The sequence below is a fragment of the Nylanderia fulva genome, unplaced genomic scaffold (genome assembly GCF_048542155.1).
Source record: "Nylanderia fulva isolate GAGA-0341 unplaced genomic scaffold, ASM4854215v1 Scaffold1, whole genome shotgun sequence".
NCBI classification, from domain to species: Eukaryota; Metazoa; Arthropoda; class Insecta; order Hymenoptera; family Formicidae; genus Nylanderia; species Nylanderia fulva.
In genome coordinates, this window is record NW_028189192.1 from 453789 (window position 1) to 480204 (window position 26416).

The 26416-nt window shown below is 32.9% G+C and overlaps 2 protein-coding genes across 3 annotated transcripts in view; both read left to right on the forward strand.

Annotated features, from left to right (window-relative positions):
• Positions 1-22: 22 nt before the first annotated feature.
• On the forward strand, positions 23-9682 carry LOC114939585 (MFS-type transporter SLC18B1). 2 transcript variants are annotated; one of them, XM_029313935.2, is made up of 9 exons: positions 23-181; positions 260-425; positions 4172-4267; positions 4811-5101; positions 5240-5360; positions 5457-5680; positions 5812-5987; positions 6149-6317; positions 7108-9682. In XM_029313935.2, the coding sequence occupies exons 2-9, from the start codon at positions 318-320 to the stop codon at positions 7411-7413; spliced, it is 1491 nt and encodes a 496-aa protein (XP_029169768.2). In that variant the 5' UTR covers positions 23-181; positions 260-317; the 3' UTR covers positions 7414-9682. The 2 variants fall into 2 exon arrangements, with proteins under 2 accessions (XP_029169768.2, XP_085338723.1); XM_085482597.1 differs by having other exon boundaries at positions 23-425.
• A 1966-nt stretch (positions 9683-11648) lies between these two features.
• Positions 11649-26416, forward strand: part of LOC114939512 (uncharacterized) — a 39659-nt gene continuing 24891 nt past the window's right edge. The window contains 1 exon segment of the mRNA XM_029313813.2: positions 11649-11957. The gene's annotated coding sequence lies outside the window, so the exon portion shown is untranslated.

Genomic DNA, 26416 nt, shown 5'->3' on the forward strand with positions numbered 1-26416 from the left:
GAGACATGACAGCGCGTTAGCTGATAATGAATTAGAACCGTGGTAGGATCGTATCATTCGACCTCCGACCCTCTCTCTTCTCGGTTCTTTCAAAGTCCTTAAAAGTGAGCGTAGTGCGGCAGCGACGTTCGGTCAAGCACGCGCACACGTTACGATCGAGACAAAACGGGACACATTGTGTGTATGTATTCGAATTAAGTGTGTATTATTCACGTCGATCGTTACCGATGTCGTAAATACGCGATTCCTAAAACCGCAGATTTTCTTCGCCGAGGATTCGATTAAGTGTCGCGTCTGTGCGGAGGATATAAGTTAGAATGGCTAAATTCACTAAGAGGCAATGGCTCATCCTAATCGTCATCAGCATTGCTGATTTTGCGAATGCTGTCTGCGTTTCACTACAAGCACCCTTCTATCCTCAAGAGGTAAGACGATGGTTGTCGTAGGAGTAAGAACGCGACAAATTTTCCGGAATAATTACATTTGTAAATGTAAAAGATGAAAAATTGATGAAGAATCTCACTATTGAATTTTTATGTTTCTAAAACACGATACCAAAAGAATTTCTTCTATCTTCAAGGTGCCTTTGTGGAATTTCTCAAACGATAGTATTGTTTACGCGAGGGCTACCCATCTCTACAGACATAACATGATAATGCTCAAGTTATGGTTTATTATCGATATGTTATATATGAATTCGTTGATAATTGAAAAAATCTATTTATTCATATATTTTATTCTGTCATATTTTGTATTATCATAAATACTTAAAAGATATTGTAGCAGACTTAAATTCTTATCCACGCACATATATCAATTTCAGATCGATATAGATAAGCAAAATATTTATAACATTGTCCTATTATTGTTTTGATGTATGAAATGAGTTATCAAAAAATAAAACATTTAAATATTTTCCTTGGAAATGAAAATAAAGGAGAATGTCCACAAATAAATATATAAATAAATTTATCAAGTTTCAGAGACAATGTCAGAGTTAAGAAGACTATAAGAATATAATAAGCGTAATTTCTTTCTCTGAAAGTCATGGTTTCAGTGTAATTAAAGTTATTAATATTTTTTCACAATAAAGCTATATAGTTTTGTTCACATTTTATTAATATATTTATTTTTGTATTCGACTTGATATTAAGACAAGTTCAAACATACATCATAACATAATCTTGAAATGACTTTAAACTCAGCAAACTTAGCAATTTTTTAGGTATCTTTAAGATATAATATTATTTTATTTATAATTTATTTTAAATGTATTTTTTTTCGAATCAAAAGACACAATCTCTTTTATTTAAGTTTCTGATATATACATATTTTCTATTTTTAATTTTTTTTTAATTCTACATCTTACATTGTAAATTAGACAAAATTTTATTTCTGCCTATTTTTACAAGTTTAATATATATATATATATATATATATATATATATATATATATACAGTTTTTTAAGACTCTATTGCATTTAAATAGTAACATTGCATTTAAATAGTATATATTATATTAATAATTTTTCAAATTTCTCACAATAATATTTGCTGAGATTTATAATACTTAGAAAAATGATCAGATAAATTGCTATTCGCGCGAAAATATTGATTATAAAATTGTAAGGTTATCTTTTAAATGCTCTAATGTGTTATTAGCTATAAATCAAATAAATGTTATAGTCTTTTTCTTCTCATATCTCGTAATAAGATGGCAGTGTTTAATAAAACGATAAGGGACAGTTATCCGTGCTACTCGCTTCTTTTCGCAAACGCCATTGATGCGCTGCCTGAGATTAATCTGTCAGTCTCGCAGACATTTGTTATACTGACATTTCTAACTCAAAGCAATGTATTTTGATAGGATTATTATATCTAGCTCTTGCCAGTTTTAATGTTGTTTACTACGTAGACGGAGCCGTTCACGCGTGCCAAGTTATTAATATAATTATTTCCGATCAAATCAGTTATTCATTCTCTCTGCGTTAGTAAAACAGAATTGCGATATAAGTTCTATCATTTTATACCATATGAATAATAATGCTGCGGATTCATTAATTCATTCGCCATTTTTCAATTACATTACTTTCATCTTTCATCGTCATTTTCAATTTCTTATTATTCGCTTCAGCTTTGTTAAATTATATTTTTTATATATTCTATGTGTTTCATATGTATTTAAATCACGTTACGCGCAATAAAAGATATATTATTGTAATATAAAATTATATATTGATTTATTTATTAAAAAATAAATTTATTGAATTTCTCTTAAAAAATAATTACATATAATAAAATATATATGTATATAAGATATATTCTATTAATATATTTGATTAAGATAATATATTATCCATAGTGTCGAAGTGAAACGTCTCGAGAAACATTTAATTATTTGAGTTTGAATCGTTCTTTCAAGGGCGCAAAGGTTAACATTCGTTGCAGAAATCTTCTCGATAAATCGACATTTTTTTCTTTCTCTCTGCTCGGTGAAAAAGACATATCGAAATAGATGGAATTATTAAAGAAATACATGTCCGCGATATTTTCTGCATAAAACATCTTCCTTTTACTAGATTACGTATGCACTATATTGCATATCATAATCTATTTGCTATTCTATAGTTAAAAGAGCATTTATCTTTTTACAAATTTACCAATATTTAAACAGAGAATCAAAAATGAAACTTTTCAATAAATGCAACTACCATATTGTTTCTTTATTAGAGAATAATATTATCAGAAGTTTTCGTGATTTTTTCTTACATTACAATTATATATTACTTTCTTTTTTAGTTTCAATTTTTTGTGTTTCAATTACTACATATATATAAACAAACAAAAATATCATAAGATCAAAAAAAGAAGCTGAATATTGTATTAAAATTTGTGTGATAATGTATCATAATAAGGTAACATATTATATTTATAAACCGTATATAAAAACATTAATAATTTAATTTTATATAATTTTTATAACGAAACGAGCTTAAGAAAAAGAAGAAATAATTAAACTAATTAATACATGTTAATAAATTAATAACAAAAGAGAAGAAATTGTAAAATAAAACAAATAATAATTTCTACAATCGATGAAAAATATAATAATGCATAATAAGAATGCATCGATAATTTTTATCATCCCCGGCGATTAATGGACTGTAATTTATATAAAGTACATTCTAAATTTGTCTCTCTTTATATAATCAAACAAAATTAGAGATAGAATTTAAAAACATATTCCAAATTATACATGTAGTATTACTGATAATAATGTGCTAGATATTAACAGTAAGCTAACAATAATTAAACATAAAAAAGAAATATGCATGTAATTCAGATAATTTGTGATAGAATATCAGAGAATATTGCAATTAATTTAATTGAATATTTCGTGCTATGAGTACATTTGCACCTATTTAGATTAAACTTTTGGAAATGCTGCTCTTCCTCTAAACTTTAATATATTTGACGACAAAAATTGATTTTCTTTGGTCTATTTATAAAAATAAAATTACAATTAAAGATTAGCTAAGCTATGTAAAGTATTACTTTGTAATTTAATTTATGTTATTGCAAATTATTATTATTATATTAATTATTATAATATTCTAAAGCCACAAATTAAGTTTTATAAACTTAAACTTTAAAATGAAATTTTTATTTAAGTTAAAAAAGTTTTGATTTTAAAAATGTATATTTGAATAAATTAATATATATCTATTTACTCTTATATCACCGTAATGTATATCGCAAGATAATAGTTTCTTCTTTCTTGTTTCTCAGTCAGTGTTAAAATATTACTATCTATCTAAATCAATTCTCACTTTTCTCTAAAAATATATTTCACATGATACATCACGTAATTTTTCTGTAACTACGTATATTCATGAAATACATGTCCAAGGGCGTTTTTTTATCTATTGGCAGACAAACGTACGATAATTCGGTTTGTAGTCTTGTCGGAGCAAAAGTTACAAAGTTTATCAGGATATTATCTCGACGAATATTAATTGCAATACGACAGAGATAATAAACAGAGCTACTGCGTAGCTTCAAGTGTCTTCAAATTGCCAATATTTCGTCAGCAAATTAACACGTACATATATATATATATATAAATGTATATGTAAATGTTCATTAGAGCATGAATATTTACTTTTCGCAGGCTGAAAAGAAAGGCGCATCACCTTCCGAATATGGCTTGGTCTTTGGAATTTTTGAACTGATAGTCTTTATTGTTAGCCCAATTTATGGACAAAACGTGAGTATAAATATAATCATTGTATAATGATTCGACAATTTATAATGCAATTTTAAAATTATCTTCAAAATCACGTTAGAAATCGAAAGAAAATTTGTCCTGTAATCTTAAAAATATGATTCTCTTGATAATATTTTCACAGTAAGTATATAATCATAAAGCAACTTATCTTGTCTTTTTGAATCTGAAGTCAATCTGATTATGAGTGAAAATATCTATTAATTATAAAATAAATTAAATAATAAATAATATAATTAAATAATAAAAAAAATTATGAAAATATATTTTTATTGTTTAAAAATATAATGTTATCGAAGCGTACGCAATATTCAACATTGTAAGCACACAAAATTTAAATCTTAGCTAAGCCTATGTAATGATCAGGGTTTAAACGCGAAACATTGAAAGTTGCCATTTGTCAGGCTCATAAATTATTACATGTAGAGTTTTAAATTAAAGCAGTTAAGATTTTATGCTACCATTCATGTTTGTGCAATAATAATTTTTAATCAACGAGTTAATCATATTTATTATTTTTCACAGCTTAATCGAATCGGTCCGAAGTTTTTGTTCAATGGTGGTCTCTTAACTACAGGAACCTGCGCCATATTGTTTGGCTTATTGGACAAAGTCGATGGTCATTACCCTTTCATAATACTATCTTTTGTGATCAGAATTGTGGAAGCAATAGGAAATGGTTCATTTCTGACAGCTAGCTTCGCTATTATCGCTCAAGAATTTCCCGACAATGTCGCTACGACATTCGCCAGTTTGGAAACTTTTTTCGGTTTAGGTCTTATTGTTGGTCCCACCGTAGGAGGTGCACTTTATCAGGTAATGTATTCTCAGAATAATATTCTCCGCAAATTCAACATATCAATATTTTGCCTAAATTCACAAAATGACACATTTCAGCAATATTAATTTAGTAATATTAAATACTAATGTGCGATATCTATATTTATATATTAGATTGGTGGATATACCACACCATTCGTGGTCCTCGGCTCAGCATTGTTCCTAACAGCTGTCATCACTGCATTTATCCTACCCGTGCACGATGATTGTGATCGAGATCAGAACAATAGCGGAGGTATTATACGAATAAATATATTTAAATCGCTATAAATTTTAACAATCTCTCTCTTTCTTTCTTTCTATATGTATTATCATTTATTATGCTTTACAGGAGTGACGAAAGTCCTAAAAATTCCCGGCGTGATGATCGCTTCTATGTCAATAATCGCGACAAGCATGAGTACTGGATTTTTGCAAGCAACCTTGGAACCTCATTTGAGGCAATTTAACTTGAGTCCGGTTGTGTTGGGATTAATGTTTGTCATTAATGGCGGTACATACGCGATGACTGCGCCAGCATGGGGTTGGCTTTGCGATAAATATTGTCATCCAAAGGTAATAAATAATAAATATAAAAAAAAGAGCTCGTGTTAAATGTAAAAAAAAGCTCAAAAGGGCTTCCAGGCTCTTCAATATTGTATCAAATCGATGAAATATTATATTAGAAAGACGTGAATGTTTTTCAGGTGGTAACAATCACCGGTTGTGTTCTCGTAATGATTGGTTTCTCTTTGGTTGGCCCGGCACCGTTTATTCCGTGGTCTATAGAAATCTGGATGCCCATCACCGGCCTCGTGATCCACGGCTTAGGCATGTCTGCTCAACTGGTTGCAAGCTTCACGGATGCCTTGCAGACATCTATGTAAGTTGCATAAGAACAGCTCTCGATTACTTCAATTATTTCTATATCAATTGTACACTACTTCCTGTTTATACATTGTATCAATAGACCAAGATTTCATATACTCTGTTAGATATAGATAAAAATGGTATTCTTTAACAATATTTCTTATCAATGTCAAGATCGTACGGATTTCCAAATAGTCTTGAAACTTATGGTCTCATCAGTGGATTGTGGACAAGTACTTTCGCCCTTGGAGCTTTTATCGGGCCTAGCATTGCTGGAATTCTAATGGATAACATCGGTTTCAGAAACGCTTCTATGTTTATTGTTTTACTTCACATGCTAGTGGTACGTTTGATTCATTATTCGATGACAGATAAGATATATTTAATAAAAATCTTTCCTCAATGGTAAAAGTCGATCAAACTGGCAATCATTTATTGTAGATAATTAGTTAAAATACAACGTTTCGGCTGTCATTGCAGCCCTTTTCAAGTAAATCAAAAGTAAATGCTAAATAAATTAATAGTGACTAAGATTCTTGCTAACTGTTAACATCTTTTTATTTCTTGCTTACTTCTCTCAATTTTACATTGTTCATTAAAACAATGGTAAATGTTGTCGGAGGTATGCAGTGAATTTGATTTACTGTATTAATTTATTTAGCATTTACTTTTGATTTACTTGAAAAGGGCTGCAATGGCAGCCAAAACGTTGTATTTTAACTAATTATCTACAATAAATGATTGCCAGTTTGGTCGACTTTTACCATTGAGGAAAGATTTTTATTAATTATTACTGGCGAACCTTAAGGATTTTTATCTAAGATATATTTAATTTATTTCATAATTTTACATTTACTTTTATTTATTGCTCCTAATCCATTATAACATATTAACAGCAATGAAAATTGTAACTGCAGAATTAACTCTTTCATTAATGTTTTTATTCCGAAAATAAATGAGTAAAATGAAACTATAAAATGATATTTAAACTGATACACAAGCATCTTTATTTTTATTGACATTTGAGTTGTTATTGAAATAATCAAGTCTTGACAAGTAATCTGTTTCGCGTCAACTATATTCGAATTTTGCATAAACCCCGAATTGGAAATATTACTTGAAAATGTTTTCAGAGCGTGATAGCTGGAGTGTACTTAAGCAGCTGCTCTCACGCACCCAAACCGTACACCAACGTCGGTGCAGTCGAGAATCACACAGCACCTCTGATAGATAGCGTCCGATCGGACAACGTTAATCTTCAACAGAACGGACGGCGTCAGGGTGTACCGATCGACAGGCCCAGCGGCATGAATTCGCTGATCGTGTGCAACAGTTATTCGAATAGAGCTGGAGCATGGTCCAGGGCGGCGTACAGCGGTCGTTATTCGCATAGCTATGGATCTATGGAGAACAAGAGATATCTGGAGCTCACTACGTGACCGATCATCTTTGTTCCAAAAAATAAGAACACGAGGAGAATTTTGCCTCTACGCTCAACATTCGCTCCTTGACCGTCATCCAATTTCGTGATATATAATTCAATCGAACACGTGAAAAACTATTCGCTTTTTAGGAAGTATATAGATCAAAGATTAATATCTCCTAAATCTTTATTAGTCTCTTTACTTTAATAATTAAATTTGTATTTGAAATTATATAATAGTATACCATTGTGATGATATACATATTATATATAATATATATAATATACACAAAACACTATACTATAAATAGTACTGTCAATCTTTATATACATATAGTAGATCTACTTTAAGTTATAATAAAATCGCGAGGGAATGATATAAGGAAACAATGAAAGAGATATGCTAAATTTGTATGTTATCATTATTATTATTACGATCGCGAAAAAGCAATCGGAGCGTTTACTTGGGAGTCGCTTTGCAATGCTTTTTAATCCGTTAACTTTTAAGTATGCGAGTTTCTTTTTATTGTTATCTACGCTATCTTAAATTTTTAATTTTAAAATAAGTTTTAAAATACAAAAAAATTACAAAAATATTATCTATTAATAGTAATTAAATAAATAAATAAATGTACGTGCTCTCGAGAGATAATTTTAGATTGATATACGCGAGACGCGTAATTTCTCGATACACTTACTTAGTCGGTGTATTTAAGAATTTGATAAGATTGCGATATGTGAATAATTACTCGTTTAAGGATTTAAAAAAAAAATAGTTATTCTCGATAGAAGAGGAGCAAGTGAGAGATACACGCTGTTGCATAAAATGCTTCAAAGCAGTATTTATTCAGAGTGCATTATCAAAAATCTCATCTTTACCGCGATTTATTTCAACGAGTTCATGTTAGGCTGCATTTCCTTTTTGTGTTGAGACTGCGAAACTATATTGCTACTGCGATAATAGCGTTAAATTTAGAGGAAGTCGACTTATAATCACGAAGCTTGTAGATAGCGACTATAATACACTATCGAGTTTAACGGCGACATACTTCATTCATAACTTATACATTTGTTGATACATCTGATAATTGTCAAATAGTTCACTTCGTATCGTACATAAACAATCTATATAATATGTAATTAATGAAAACTGTTTATTGACAGTGTAGAGAAAAATTGGCGCAATTAATTCGCTCGTAAAGTTAATTATTTTGATGAAAAATAGCATCGATATCGAATACATTGTTGTATTTTGCAGGTAGAAAGCATCTCGAGAAAGTCGGAAAACATGATTAGTCGATATTTAATTGACGGAACTCGGATCTTGAAATTATGCGATTATGCTGTTGCAAAACCTGTATTTGCAACGGCACAATCGCATAATTCTAGATTCGAGTTCCAACGGGAAAAGTAACGGACGTTGTGGGTGTTAATGATATGTCATTAAGCGATATTATAGCGTGTAAATTTGTCACAAGCTTGCTGATTATTGTTAATAATTTTCGCAATTGCTTAACAAAGGAAGAAATTAAAAAAAAATGTATTGTACACATGAATATCGTATAGATAAATTAAACACTAAAAATGCACATTAACATCTCTGAAATTTTATAAATTATGTACATATCACTGCTTTTTTTATCGTATGGCTAAAAATAATAAACTAATTTTCAAATATTTTAATATAACAATATTATAATTGTTTAATGGAATAATAAAATTTTGTTCACGTCTCTATTTGCATTATCAACTAATGCATATTTTTCTCTTTCTCTTTCTTTCGTGACATTCACTTTCATGCGACTCTCGTTGCCTTTAACGACCACGTCAAGTTTCCAAACGTTTCTTCTTGCGTTCAATTTGAATTCCAAGCTGTTCATGCATACATGACACGCCCACGCACGTGCACGAATTCTTTAACAATATATGTGCGACTGTCTCCTTCCTTCGATTCTCTCAATGTATGTATAACAATGCGAAAAAGGCTCGCTTTGTAAATGCGGGGTGATTCATATTTCAAATATTAAAGGCAGATAATCTCTCCGTGAGACAGAGAAAGAACATGTTGCTGATGTATTTAATCACCATTTTAATTTTAAGATATTATCATTTCATCTCGGAGATCATAAATGGTTTTATAGTCTATACAAGCTTTATTTATATATTCTCTTCGCAGATAAAATATGTTCAAAAATGTTTATAAAATGTTATAATAGATGTAGCAAAAAATTTCTCATGTTCGATTTTGATCAATTTTACAGTGATAAAGTACCAAATGAAACATACTCTCTTTTGCTCTCTCTTCTTCTAACGAGAAAAAATCGTATTTATCGATAAAGCTCTTATATTTAGAAAAATAATATAAAAATATCTATTTTTATACCAAATTATAATTGTCAAGACAAAATGTATATTTTTACTACCTATTTAATATCGATTTAAAAAAATATTAGCATATTAAGCGATTATTATTAATATTAATTTTTTTATATAAAACAATCCTTTTTTATTGTAGAAAACTATCAATATTCAATGAATATAACAATTATAAAACAAACAAAAAAGTACTTTTTTAAATTCTTTTTACCTGTATAATTAATAAAACTATCACAAAGTTTATTACAAGAACTCAAATATCTCTCTAACTAATTTTGTGTTGCATCTACACGAGAACGTGCAACACATTATGTGCTACTATTTCCGTAACTATTTCATATTCCTCAGATCGTCTTGTTCACTCGTGTGCATTGAGCTGTCAGTAAATGACTGTGCTATTTCTACAATGCTAACAAAAGTCTATTTGGTATTTCTCACCCTGCAAACAGCTGCTCTTCCTGTTATCTGATTGTTGCAATACATAAAATTAATAATTGGCAGAAATATTGAATTTCGTTATTTCAATGAAAATTATTACATTTATATACTAAATATTGCTAAATTGGCACGTAAAATCAAGCGATTTTTAAAATTTGAAAAAATCAACTCATCACAATTATGCATCAAATTTTAAGTACATGTAATTTGTTTTGAAAAACAAACGTCATGTTTTTTCCTGCAGAGAACCAAGTCAAGATACGACGCTTTGTTAAGTACGAGCGGAAGGAAGCAGTGGAAGAGAGTCTTCGTCTTTCCTTCTTCAAACATAGCCAGGCACGAAAGCGAAGTGGAAGAACGAAAGGAAGACGAGGGAATTATTAACGCATACGGCGTTGTTCACCGGTGTGCATCGAAGTGTCCGCCAAAGCATTAGCTACTCTTCCCCTTCCGACCTCCCTCTCATCTCCCTTTCTTCGACGATTCCTTCAACGACGAGACATAAGGCGTTACGTCGCGAATTCCTGTGGATCTTGTTGTCCTGACCGGTTGAATGCAAGAACTCATTGCCGGAAGAAACAACACGAGGGCAACAATTAATACATTTATGTAATAAGTGCTCCTATTTAACGTAATCGAACAAGAACCATGTTCCAAAGTTATCCGTTTCATTTATCATTCATTTTTTATTTCTTCATTCTGGTTGCAAAAGTTATATGCACAAGATAGGACTGGGAATTTTATAACAAAGTAAATTTTTAATTAACATTGCTTAATATTAAAATTTAACGTGCCATGAGGCTAAAAATTTAAAAACCTCACTCACGCACTCATTTTTCTCGTATTTGATCATTCATCTTATTGTGTTAGAATGATGTAAGAACCTCTCGACCGATCTCTTATTTCTAAATTGTTAATTGCACTATGACTGCAACTAAATTTAATTTAAACTTGACAAGAATATTACGACTTTTTCATTTACTAACGTGTGCATTTTTCTAAAAAATTACAATTGTGGGTGTCTAGTCGAATATTTGTTCAATGTATCTTGGAATAATTTGAGGAAAAATGTCTTGTAGGGATACATATTATTCCTCTAGACCTGGCCTGGCGAAAGAATGAAGCTAATTGTAATAAATGTCAATATCGGCTCTCGTGCTGGCAGATAAGCAGGTAGCGATACACCTTGCTCCAGACTCCAGACTTCCCTCATTCCATCAGGTGCACCTATCGAGGTGCTGCCACCTGAACAGGTACACCCGCAGGTATAAAGGTATTATACACACACGCACACAACATACGCACACAGCAGACAACCCGCGAAAAGAAGCAAGTCCCTGGAAAGAGGGTTGTCGGTCGTTCCTCCCACCTTTCCCTCTTGTCAACCGGTAGAGGGGCCCCGATGCGCAGGCGCAAAGACCCATGGGTCCTTTGCACCGAGAGCGAACGGTCGGGGGCCGGACTACGGGAGACCCAAAGTCTGTTTCTATCGTAAGGGAAGAACGTGCTGGTCTCGTCGGCGTCTCCGAGCTATACATGATTTTTCTCATTTCTGTTGTACGCCATTCTCGTGAATTTTCGTTCTGATTTTGCATTTTTTTCCCCCTTTTCATCACAATTCGATCGCGAGTGAAACGTGCGAAAATTTGGGAATTCTGACAGACATCACATAAATTATCAGTGACAAGAGGGGTTGCTCCGTATTTACCGGTGTGCCTGTGCCATGAGGATTTAAGGACGGTCAGGGTAAGTTGCCCAAACAAATTTTGTTTCTCGACATTAAGGAGTATAAATGCTACTCTGTACGTTGTAAGAAATTCATTTCTTTCAAAAAGAATATCTTTTGTTGCATTATATTTTGATATTTAGATAAAAGGGATAGAAAAGAAGAAATGTATGAACTTTAAATAAACTGTTTTTCTCTTAATATGTTAAATTACTCCGAAAGAAAAATGTTAAAAATATTTGATTTGACTCTCAAGAATTTTCATACACTACGAGGTTCCAAGAATTTACACTCCATTTAAAAAAATGCAGACTAAGTAGAATAAATTTGAATTACATAACAAATCCATTTAAATAATTATAAACTTGCAAATTGGCTAGCCATGGCATTTTTATTGACACACGTCTGTCGATGCCATTCACTTTTTATGGAGAGTAGGGTGACGAAATAGGATGTCGAAAGACGAGTATGCTAAAATGTTGGCTATTGATTTATGTAATAATTTATAGAATCTCTATAATATTTTTATGAAACCTATCCATATAAAATAAGAAATTCTCCGGAAGATTTTGAGGACAATATTACGCTTATCTGCGCAATTATCGTCTCAAATTAATCGCATAATAATTTCAGCGTAATATTGCCATATCCTGTGCATAAAATTGCGAAACAACATTTAATTTGCGTTAATATTTCCACGGCACGAAAGCGCAGCAGTGCGATTCCCGGCTTGCAGCAGAAGTAGATAGCCAAGCGGAGCACTGACCGGTGATTTGAATGCGCAGAGCAATGCGAGAGCTTACAATTCCTACGCGCCCTTTATCTGATACTCAGTAGCAGCAATACGATATGTACGTACGATCATAAATATCGTCACAATTCTTAGAGATGTTCACCTGACTTGACGATTTTTATATATACACAGGCCGTATTTACAGACAATAATCATCTCTGCCATCATTTTTCTATATATTCTCTTTTCTCTAAATTTTATTTTAAATATGTTTTTACATATTAAAAAACATAAAAGGCAGAAATTAAATTCTTATCAATTTCACGGATAAGAAAATAATAAATTAACAAAATTATAATTTATTATAATTAATCGTTTACCTCATCTCGAAGTTTCTATTATCTGACGCTTCTCTGGGTTTCTTCTTCTTTCTTCTTCCTTGTTTGTTCTTTGTTGCTTCTTCACGATATTCATTAAAAAAAAAAACGATCGATGAATATTGCATGGGCATTAATTATTTATCCGAATACGCATGGCACTTCTGACGTTAATCGCACACGACGTAATTTTTATTTCATTGCGTCGAAAAAAATCATCGTTACATAAAGTTATGATTCGTTCTTATTAAAAAAGCGTAGCCGAGTTTCTGCAATTTACTATTGTCACAAATGAATAATATATGTAAACATTTTATTTGAGTCATTCAATAATTTTATTATCTTCCATTATAACATGAATAAAATGTACAAGTTAAAATTAAAGATCAAGGACGATGCTACGCGAGCTAAAACTAGAGGCGCGTTAATCGCGAAAATTAATTAGTTACGCGGCTTGATAATCGCTATTTGTAACAATCGTAAAGAATAATTGCGTTTGGAGAGATTTAATACTACACATATCTGAATTTTATTTTGACAAAACGGTCGCGCACAATAGCGAAAGCTATTGTTTATATACATCATCCTTCAAGTTTTGTTGTCATTCGCGCGACGAGACTCGAGTGTGACAGTAATATATGTGTTGTATTATATTTCTCAAAATCACACATCCATCACAATTAACCTTTGCAATGATTACAAGTAACGATTATCAATCCGCGTGATTAATTAATTTTCACGATTATTGAACTTTTATCTTAACTCGCATAGTAGTGCCACTGATTCATTGAAACGTGTATATTTCATATGATTCATCCACTCAACGTCAATCTTAAAGCAATAAATTCTTGCATTCTGCATATATCTATTTCTAATTTTAACGTGCATACCTATTCGTTTGTTATATAATGAGAGATAATAAAATTGTCAAATCTAAAATGATCGAATGAATCAATTAAAATGTGTGTGTGTATATGTATACTATTCATTATGAAAATAACATTGTGTGAATTCGGCCGCGAGATTTTTCAATATCAAGCGAATCGTAGCTTCATGTAATCGTGATTTGCGCGTCGCGATATAAAATAGTGTTTGTCGCTGTCGATCAACGTCGGAAGTGCTAAGTAAAGTGCCACGCGTATTCCGGTAATTAGTACAATGGTAATTATCCATATTTTCGTAAGTGAGTATCGTGTGAATGTTAGGAGATGAGGAAGTAGCAAAGAACAAACAAGTAAAGAGGAAACTTGGAAAAACGTTGATTAACGATGACAGAATAACTATGAGGTAAGTGATTTGTCATTTTGTTAATTTGTCGTTTGTTATTTACGAGCTTTAGAAGAATTTCTCTATTTTTTAATATTTTACATCAAAATTATATCCAACGATTAAATATTAATAAACATCTTTCAATAACTTTCTTTGATTAAATATCCGTTTAAAGAAACGAATAAAATATACATAATTTAAACTTCAATTAATCGTTTATCTCGATATATATCATATATCGTTTACACGATATTTAATAAAGCATCTTTAATATTAATCGAATGGAATCATTTAGTTATTTGACGGGTGAATTATAAGTGACAGATAGTGGTGAAGTTATTTGAATTTGTTATTCCAAGCACACACACATGACCGAGAAGGGAAGATTAGGGCAAGCAGACGAATGAATGAACGGACGAACGTGTACCTCGTCGGAGATCAAATCATGTTAGTCTAATGTTGGGAACGAATTTGTGCTTATACATGGGTAGTTATATCCATGCTGGAATCTCAACCGCGCTTCAGCATATCGTGACTCTGAAGCACCATGATAGGATTCCCGCAGGAATTTAACGTCTCACGAACAAGAGAAAAAGACAAATTAATTTTAAAAAAGAATTAATTACTTATATTAGTATAATTCATTTAAATGTGTGTTATGAGCTAAAATAATAATTGTAGAGAAAAGTTTATATCTTTGAACATAGATTTTTATGAAATTTTTATTCGCTCTTATATTTATCTTTAAGGAATAAAATCATTAATTTATTTGTCAACACGAAAATTAATTATCTGAAATAAGTTTTCTTTCCTGAAAAATTGATCTACAATTGATTGAAAAATCTGTCGTTAAAATATAATAATAATTAAAATTGGAAATGTATTCGCAACTATACTTATATCTTCGTCGCAATATGATGTCATCGAAAGATAATCTAATGCGATGCGAAGAATTCGCGAGTAATCTTACTCATCTTTCCTTTTCTTCCTCTCTCTCTCTTCTACAATCTACAGTAAACAGGACGCAGAAAATAAACGCGTCATGCTGAACGGATCGTGCGAACTGCGGGTTCGCGATTAATCTCCATTTCGCGCAATTTCTTATATCGTGGCCCATTATTCCTCCGGAGTATCAAAATGCAAAGTGAGCGAGAAGACGGAATTAATCATTGGATAATAGCGCGCGACGCAAGTGGAATTCGAGGTTCTCGAGAGATTCGAACGAGCCGCGGCTTGGTAAAGTGAACCACAAGTTCTCGATCGCTTTCCACATGTATTTTGCATGTGGTCTCTGTCTGGTTACCAGCGGACCTCATCGGATCCGTTTACAAGCACGAGGAGAGATTCGGAACCCCTCTCGAAGGAGTCTCTTTGTATTTGTGCAGGACCTGGGTGTACAAACTTGCGACTTATATATGTAGGTATTGCGTGTATGCATATGTGAGAGAAAGAGAGAGAATGTGCGTCGTCACGAAATGTAGTCGAACCGGCTGCAAACGATGCGTCCGGTGCCTCGAAACTCCCGATGGACCCTGACGAATTTCTTCCTCCCGAATCGCGTTCGCGTTATGGTTGTAAAACGTATGTCGCGGTAAAAGTTTTATGCCTCGTGGTTACGGTCGAAAGTCGAAAGCAGCGAATGTTTTTTTTTTTTTTTTTTTTTTTCTTATTCAATACGGCTTGGCGTATTAATACTCAATTATATTTGACGTTTGACTCTCTAGGAAACGACGTAATTAAATTTCTTGATAAGATCGCGACAGGAAGAATTTAGTTAGATGTAGATCTTACAATTAGATTAAGAGAAATATTAATGTATTTGTCAATTTTCTATTTTTCTCATATAAATGAAATATAATTCGATATATTAAACGCTCAATTAATATATCTGACCATATTTAAAAATTAATAAAAACCAGCAAAGATAAATTAGTCTACAATATTAAAATAAATCATATGAATATGCGACTTTCCATATAAACATTATATTTTTGAATGTTTTTTTCTCGTAAAAAATACTACTCGTACATGATAATGAAAAAATATGTCTAAAAAATGGTTGATATTTCTGTATAATGCAGACATAAAATATTTGTATTTCGATTACCATATCGAATTTTATAAAACATTCAAAAATATAGGTCAGAGAAGAGATCCAGCGTTGGATACCGCGATAAACATTCAAGGGCAAGAACGAATTCCATATAGAGCTTTCTTTCTCTTTCTTGCGCAAAATAAATTCATTAAAATAAATTCCAAATCTTTTGTCATTTTGTGCGTTTCCTAAGGAAATTAAGAGAGTTCATATTAACATTCATATATGCATTCATCTATGAATTCGTTTGAACTACCGTTGCATACACACGTTGTGCTATTTCGACAACGAGAGGTGAGAGTTGACCGAAAAAGAATATATTACCAACTCCAGCTCGAACAAATACTCTGTAAAAGTGGCGTACAGTCATTGCACTACATATATAAGATCCACGGGTCGTGCGTTTCTACCACCGTCAAATGTCGCTGAACAATGGATGCTGACATCACGAGGCTGCACCTGCAGCTACACCGTATATGAGCACCGTCGTTTCATGAATCGCGAACGTTTCGCAAATTTTGTATTGTTTCGTGACTGTTGAATAAGTGTTTGACATAACGTATGCGTGAGGCCCCAGCGTCTTTATTTCCGTATAATTATGCGTACACTTTCATTTGAATATATTTCTTGTATGAGACTTCGATTATTCAACAATTTTATAATTGTTCAATATATGAGGAATCGGAAAAAATGCAATAGTATCAATTAAAATCACGAATCGACTTAATAGATAAATTTATTAATATTGATAATATGACAGCTATGTATCTTGTTAGAAGATGAAGAGGTAAATTTTAATGCTATTTAAAAAATGTTTTAGGCAACCTTGTTTTCTCTTCAGAAATTTAACTTTAAAATAAATGCTCATGCTCCACTTTGTATTCACTCATACAAAAATGATAATTAATCGTCGCAAGAAACTCCGTAAATCTGACATGGAACGCGATGTCATTCGCGATATATCATGAAATATCATCGTCGATGCATCATCGCGGCAAGATTCGAGAAGCGAGAGATATATCGTTAGGTCGTAAATTTCAATAAATTATCGCGCCGATAAACCGTAATACCTTTTCGCAAGTCCAGACGGTTTCTCATCTCATTCCTGCGCGCGGATCTCGTTGCGCAAAAGAAAAAAAAATATCGATAGGACGACGCATTTTTTTTTAAATTTCGGGCGTGATCGGCTGGACTTTCACCATTTAAAATTCGTCTGGCTCACCTGACCGAGACTCATCGGCCGGTCCTTCTCGAAACCGGATCGGGAGAAGGAGGCCTCGCTAAATACCTTATTACTTTTGAATTAACATATCGGTACCGAGATAACTGGACTTTTTCTTGCCGCGGTTCTCTGTCAGCACTTTGTGAAACGTTGTTAGGATATATGGGTCACCTCGCAGGAATCCCTTCGTTCGGGCTTCGAGATCGACTTCGTATACGCTGGAGGAAAACGAGTTCGAGCGAGATATATATGTATGTACATTCCGCCGATAACATTGCGGGTTCGAGTGAAGTGAATTGAATTCAAGTGCTAGCTTGTCTACGCTTTCGCGAGATAAGAACCGAGTGACTGTGTATACGGTAGATTTCTAATAATTGAGTGGTCCACACCGAGTGGGATTTGCAAATCTGCTTGAAAGCAGACGAAATTAAGTTGTCGTTCTCGTCCTCTTTCTTTCCGCACTTGAATGGCGCGCGGTGAAAATCTCGGATTTGTCGATTCCTTTGAATCGAAGAGCCTCGCATGCAGTTACACAAGGTATCTCTTACTTGACGTCGCTCGAGACGTCAATTCGCGAGTGTCCGCGATCGATCGGATTCGATGATCGATCTTCGTGATTAAGAATTTCTATAAGCGGCCGACGAGGAAGAAAAAAACTCGCACAAACAGTTATAAAAATCAATCGTCAGTATACACGCGTACATATTGTACGCACATATCGAGAGTCTTATTCTCCCACTTTGATCACTCGCTCGCTCCCTTGATCGGACAGCTTTCATTTGAGTTTCTACCGGCGTATGTTAGACTTTCGACGAGGGTCTACGACTTCTCAATAGACGTCCCAACGTACTTGGTTAGTATAGTAATTGATAGTTTGTCACGAGAGCCATTCGCACGGATAATATTCTTATCGCGTCGATGATTTTATCCGCGCGCCGCTTCGCTGACTGCGCTTTTGTTCGTTCCAGTGTTTTGACCAAATAAAGACAGTGCGACTGCAAATGATAAGAAAAAGGCCATCCGTAATAATCATTGCTATCATTAATTTATGAAACGTGACATTTTAGTTTGAAAAGCGTAGCAAATTGAGCGGAAAAAAACGGTCTTATTTCTTATATATCGAGAATTTCTTCAAAAATAAAAATAGCATCGAACGAATTTTTTTAGAGTTATTTCAAAGAATAAAGATAAAAAATGAAAAGAATAACGTTGAGTTCGATTAGCAGGAAGTTGCAGATAACGCTATCGACTTTTCCCATCAACTGTTTCGACTGATTTGTAAAAGCCATCAACGTCAATAGCATATATCGAGAAATTCTTCAAAAATAAAAATAGCTATCGTATTTATAGTAAAAAGCTATTTTATTACTTTTGCCAAATTATTAATTATCTTAAGAGCGGGACCAAGTCATTAAGCATATAAAAAACGAAATTTTTCAGAATTATTTCTACGAATAAAATAAAGATAAAAAATGAAGAGAATAAAATTGAGTTCGGTTAGCAGGAAGTTGCAGATAACGCTATCGACTCTTCCCATCAGCTGTTTCGACTGATTTATAAAAACCATCAACGTCAATAGCTCGAAAAAAACTTTAGTTTGCTTATCACGTTACAGCCAGCCGGTCGTTTTCCGTTCACCGTTCTCCAAATGGCGCCGGGGACAGTTAAACCTGTTACGTCAGATTATAGTCCGAAGGAATGTATTCGAGGGATCCCTTCCTCTTCTCTCGCGACACTATTTTCCCATCCGAACAAACAGAAATATGTAACTGCATGCATATACGTTCGCATGACGACTATAACTGGGTTAGACGACACACAAAAGAATTGAGATACGCGAATCGTCCTTGGTAAGCGAAGACAAGTACCGTTTCAAACACATCCAATTCAACAATCAACTGCACGAATGGTCATTTTGTCCCTTTTCCTTTTATACGCGAAGGAAATTTCCAAACGACAAAGATGGAAGGAATCGTTGCGATAATTAAGCTACTGAGAAACAACCATTTATTTGATCAAAGATCTGTGAAACTGTCTTAAAGAGATTAGAAAGCACCTTCGCGCATTTCTAATGCATACAATTCACCGGAGGAATTACTCAAATTAAAATGGACAGACGTGGCAATTGATGTTGGAACGAAAGATGCGTTTCATAAATCAAATGAGCGCACATGAACGGTCGTTCGAAATGAAAAATACTAAACTTACGTCGGCGATTGGCCGATTACACGGTTCGCAATCATTTTGATCGATGCGCGATGCCCGCTACGTTTCCTGTTATTTTCCACCTCCGCTACTGTCCGAGAAATGCGATTCGCTCGATCGGCCGTTCAATAAATAATTAGGTTAACGGTTTCGCGGCGGAATCGTCGTCGCCGGCGATCGAGGAAAACGACCTTGATGATGTTGCACAGACATCCTAAGGACGTCTCTCCAGCTTTCTCCGAACGTACCTCTGACCGATTGACCGCCTCATCACTCGCTCGGCCGTTCATTGACAACCGATTGTGCATTTTTCTTATCACTTGCAGCACTTATTTTACTTGTTGAATTACCTCTCTGCAAACGTCGGAGATCAATTAATGAATTAAGACACATTCGTCGTAGGACATTAGTCATTTAACAATATGACAACCGGTTCATTGACAACCGATTGTGCATTTTTCTTATCACTTGCAGCACTTATTTTACTTGTTGAATTACCTCTCTGCAAACGTCGGAGATCAATTAATGAATTAAGACACATTCGTCGTAGGACATTAGTCATTTAACAATAGCTCAACGTCGACTAAAATAATTGCTCCTTGAAAGTATAAATACACTCGCTTCTTACTCATCATTTGCGTTAAGAATAAATGGCTTTACATAATTCTCATGTTGCGATTGCGTGTAAAGCTTGTAGGAGGAATACAATTGAAATAATGTTAAATGCGCTCAACGCTATAGATGCTGATATTTGCATTCTAAACAAGAAAACATAAAAAGTAATCATAAGAAAGTGAAAACGTATAACTAAAATATAATAAACAAGTCAAATAAAATAGTTATACTTATTGTGTTTTAAATATATAAAATTGTATAATATGATATATTATATATTTATTTTAAAAAAAGTAAGAAAGAGAGAAATAAAATTTAAATAAATGTTAAGCAAATGTTATTCCAAATTTATAAAAAAAGTAATAAAAAAGAAATAGCGACAATAATATATTGTACATGTGATAATAATTAATTACTTTGGTATATCATCAACTATCATCTTGAAAGGAATGCGACTTTAACCCCCCGTGTCTCTTCGTAGAAAAGTATTTCTATGTAGCTGAACATTTAAATTCCTGTTTTTCATGTCTAGTAATAAAACGAAATTGAGGATCATCCGACCGATCGGTCAACCGCATTAATTAGGCTAACCTTTCCGCGGTGGAGTTATGCGAATCAAGTCGTCCTTGGCGCTGCCTCGCCGAGATTCCTCTAAGGCCGAGTTAAGCTTTCCCTGATCATAAGTCATTTTGAATTCTTGACAGCCGCGAAGATCGTGGCTATTTCTGAGAAGTCTTTGAATCAGTATTTATTTTTTTGTCATATTTTTCGCTCGTATTTTTCTTATCGTCTTTTTACGTCTTTTTAACGTGTGAATGTTCGTCACAGAATAATGTTATTCATCATAAATAACGTCGTTTTCATGGTACTTTAACTCATACATTCAGTATCTACTCCTATGTATAAATACTAGTTTAGTTACATATATTAAAGTTTCACTCGCTCGTGTCAATTGATTAGCTCGATTAGTCGTTATGGTATACAGCATGATTTTTCGTGAAAGTTTATGCATTCATAAATTCACGTTCAAGTGGCAAAGAAATTATCTTGCATTTTTAACTCGATTCAATTTATTCAAACATTTCAAGTTTTCAATAATAATTAACAAAATTAGAGAAAGAGTTTTATCTCTGTTTGTCTCCATTGATAATGTAAACTGAAAGATTATTTTATAGATGTGCACTGGTAAATTTTTATAAATACTCTTTGTTGTCTGAATCTTTAGATAATATGTTATTTTCTTCCGCAATCAACACTATACGGTAAATTAAATTTTAACAAAATTTTGTAACTCCTTAAAAAATGAAGATTTTTTCTTTCATTAAAAAGAAATGTCTACTTTAGAATGCTTGAAAAAGACATCATGTTGCGGGTTAGATATTTATCGTATAAAATCTTTATGTAATGTCTCTCAAACTTGCACGTTGTGGGTCAAGTTGTACTTATTTAGTTTGCGTTTTGTTTCAACTTAAGACCGTACAGTGTGGTAATGTTTGCGGTTGTAACGAAACCACAGTGTATATAACGGAGTATATCATTAATTTCTCTAACCTATCATAATAACGGAGGACGATTAAATTTATTCAAAATACATGCATTACTTTGTCATTTGAAATCAAATTTAATTTCTACCGAATGTACACATACGTAGTTTTAATTGTGCTAAATTGCTTCTAGAATTCAATGAAGAGGTTTTAGAAAAGAATGTCGTGGAAAAACGGTGCAATGTTACTTGCATTATCTTTGTACGTCGGTATAACGGTAATTACCCGCATATATACGTATGCTTCGTATAGATTTTGTACCGTTCGTTGACGGAAACCGACACACCTACTTATTCGAATCGTGTAATTGAACAACGTCCTCCGTGTCGTATCGCGTCCTTCGCGGACATAGATACACACACATATAAGTGTTTTATTTATAAAGGTAAAAATTGCACAAAAAATAGAAAGTAGTACGCGCATAATCTCACGTCACAATCTTATTTTCAAAATTCAAGAAAACCTGTAGAATTGACACCCTCGATAATCTCCAATTCAATTTTTGCTCCTAAATCATTCTTTAATTTAAACTAAATAAAAGAGCTGGCAAATTTTTTTTGTAGAAGAATCTGTCATTATAAGTAAGCATCCGTAGACACGCGAGATCGAAGACGCAAAAACAGAAGCAGGAATACGGAAAACAGTGTCACATCGCCCAGTACGGTCAGATCGAGGTTTGGTAAGCTTGAAATTGATTAGATATCGATCGCATGTGGGTACATACAATAATACGCACGACCTGGCGACACTTTCACTCGCTGCCAATGTCCGATCGACTTCAGCAATGCTGTTCCGACTCGGAGTTGGCGTTACAGTTTCGTTTCACTGACCAGAGAATCTAATCTCTTGATCCGCGAAATCCGGTTGCGCGAACAATGGATCTCCCCTATGATCAAATTCGAAAGAATGCGCGATATAGATGATAAAAGTCTTGTCTATAGAAAGGCAGACTGTCTATGGAAAGTATAGAATGTAAAATACGGGAGAAGTTTGAGAAAAGTCGCTGTATTATTGCGGTAAAACAAAAATAATTTGGAAAGATACTTGATATTTCGAATACAAATTTTTCTCAAAAAGTATATCCCTCCCTTTGAAAGAATTTTTAATCCTTTTTATTTTTTAACTTTTTATATTTGGTCGAAATCATTTTATCGAAATAAAAATTATTTCCTATTCTAGGAACTATAAAGATTGTTATTGAGTAATTTTAATTATATATTACACATATGTATCTTGTTTCTCTTTGAAAATTTTCTAAATATACGAAATACTGATATTTTTATTTAATTCTAGTTCGTTTATAATTAGAAACTTAAATTTTATTAACACTACAAACACACGAGCGAAATAATGAGACACTGATTTCCAACGATTTCCGACAATTTGGGCAACCGTGTTAATTGCGTTGCGACTGAGATAGCAAATTATTAATTTGCGAGATTAGTGATGTTAAATGACTCGCTATAATAAGCCGCGTTAGTTTCACCTTAAACGGCCGAGTTTCGCAACCTCGACGATGTTTCGTAATCCATGAACTAGTCGTTATAACGCGAATAAATTCTTCCAACTCGATCGGTAGCGTTAACCGAACGACGAATCAACGTCCGATCATCGTAACATGTGATCTTGTTGAGTGACAAACAATAGCTCTCTTATTTTAATTATACTTCCGATCTCGGCGCAAAATCATTACGGCGACATCGAAGGCCGACACCGAAGTTACACACTCGAAACGAAATAAAACCGACACAAATTGTACGGATTTGAAGCGTAATACCGTGAAACACATTCCACAATAAGTACGTAAATATCTAAAAAAATAAAAAAACGTACCGCGAATTTTTCCCACGTCCTTCAGCAACAAGTGTGAGCGTTCTACGGCTATTATAAATGGAAATATTACGGAATGATTCGATCAAACTAATTTTTTCCAATTACATTCATTATGTCTCAATTTCTGGAGAATAAATAAAAAAAAAACAATGCTTTTGCAAGACTATTTATAGAATACGCGTAACTACATTTGCAAGTCGAAGATCGAGACGAAGAATATTTTTAAATCACGACGCAGTTCTTTCTTAAGAAACGTGATTCAAAGGATTTTGTGGAATTTCCAAAGGCAAATTGTTGGAGGTTTATTCAGAAAACGCAGCATATGCGGCATATTGATTGCAAATAGATAGGTCGTATTTAAATGATATTGAGAAACACGTATTCACAATCTATTTTAAGGTCACCAATATGCGTTATTCAGTTTCATTTGCGTAACATATATTTCGAAAGACTAATTGTAAGTCAGGTCCACAAGGTTACAGAAAAGATGTTTCCTAAATCTATATTCTCTCTACCTATTATCTCTATTATTCTACCTGATTTAAGTTACTATTTCTGAGAAACATAGCATCATTCTCGGACGGTCCAGCAACTATTGTTTGGTCTTCCATTTATTGGATTTTCTACCCCACATGATAACAAAGATAAATTTGTTTAACAAAGTCTAGTATAATATAACATAGATAAAATATATTACATAAAATGTAATATAACTTATCTTAAGTATATAAAATATATAATAAAGATCAAACTACTTAAAGTAAAACAAGAATATTAGATTTACAAACATTTATTCGTAAAAAAATTATTTAAAATAACAGTGTAAAAACTTTATAAAAATACTGTTTATTATGGCTCAAACATCACACTTAATTTATTATGATAAAATTTATTTCTTGCAAAAAAATTATTCAGATTACAACTATTTATGATCTTTTTAAGAAAAATCCTTTTACTTTAAACTTTTTTATTAGTCCAAAAAAGTGAAAACTTTATGGCAAACAGAATTGGATAGTGATTTGTAACTTTAAACTCGCTGTAAAATTTTCAACATGTGTGCAGCAATATAATACTATACGTCATCTTGAAGCATAACATGATACTTTTTCGAACCTTTTTTTTCAGTTTCGTCTTAATATGGTTTCTGAAAGAAGTTCTTAAAATAGAAGGTCACTTTGTAATTTCCAAGTTTTCTATCTCCCCAAAAAAACGAATTTGCCTTTAAAAGAAGAATCAGAAAACCTATCTGAAAAAATGCAATCTAAATTATGTTTTTAATTATATATTTAATTTAATTTTTTCATTTACTTGAAAAAAAAATGAATAAAATTTCCTTGAAGAGAAAATATGTTTCAACACGATAAGTGATAAAAATGCGTGTGGCGCCAGTGCGAAGCGAGTAAGCAACATTGTAGCATATAAAAAAGCTTGTTTCCTCATTCAGGAAACGACAATTCGTTCCACGGGTGACCACGGGTTAGCTCCAACATAATAGAATACTACTCAAGGTCAAGCTTGATGCTCCTCGATAGATCATCCGGCTAGCAAACATATCTGTTCTTACAATCGCGGTTCGTGTGCGAATAAATTGTTTTCTTTTTTTTTTTACGCAGAGCATGAAAGCGGTGAAAAATGATGCGGTAATGTTTTGTCGGCGATCTCGCGCGTCGCGGAACATTCCTGCAAATTATATAATTCGCGAGTGAAAGCAAGACACTCTGCGTTGCACGGCTCAAAAAGTCGCACGCGCCAATCCAGTCGGTGATAGCTAACAATAAAAGATTCATAAGTACTTTCAAATACTTTCACGATATCCAATAATACATGTATATGACTGTACGCGATAACAATTGAGCTTTATTTAAGTAAATGAGTAAGTAGATCTTAACTAAAATGATACACAAATCGATGAAATTATCCAATACCACTCTTATAATATTTTGAAGCAACACATATATGTATGTATTTAATAATTATATTTAATAATCTTCTTTTCAATCATTCTCATCATTTGATTTTGAAAATGTTGTAAAACTTTACGTTGAAAATGTATAATGATTATAATAAAATGAAGTATATAGCGAATGATAATATCAACGATTTGCGAAAGTTTGATTTTGATATGGGATTTGCAGGAAATTCCTACCTACTTGCTTTCATTTATCTCTATTGTTTGAACATTTTGTTCAACTTCCATTCAAGAAACGAATATACATGCTTGTCGAACCATCCAATATTGTTCCCACGTGATTATACTTCCTGTCCCCGAAATAGAAATTGTACGTAAAATAAAATGTAAAAGTAATGACCGAGACGAGTTGACAGGAAAACATTCTTCCGATAATCCTAAAAATTCTTTCCATTCTAGAGATGCCTTCGCATCCGCTTCTACACTCGACAGATCGAAATAATCGCTGCACACGCTTATCTTACGGGTAGTCGTTCCACGCTCATTACCGGCCAAATGCAACATAATGATTTCACGAACGTTTTAATGCACTCCGTTTTAATGAAATCGAAATGATCATCAGCGAGACGTAGCCAGACCGCGCCTAGTTGCATTAGACTTGTCTGCAGCAAGGTCGT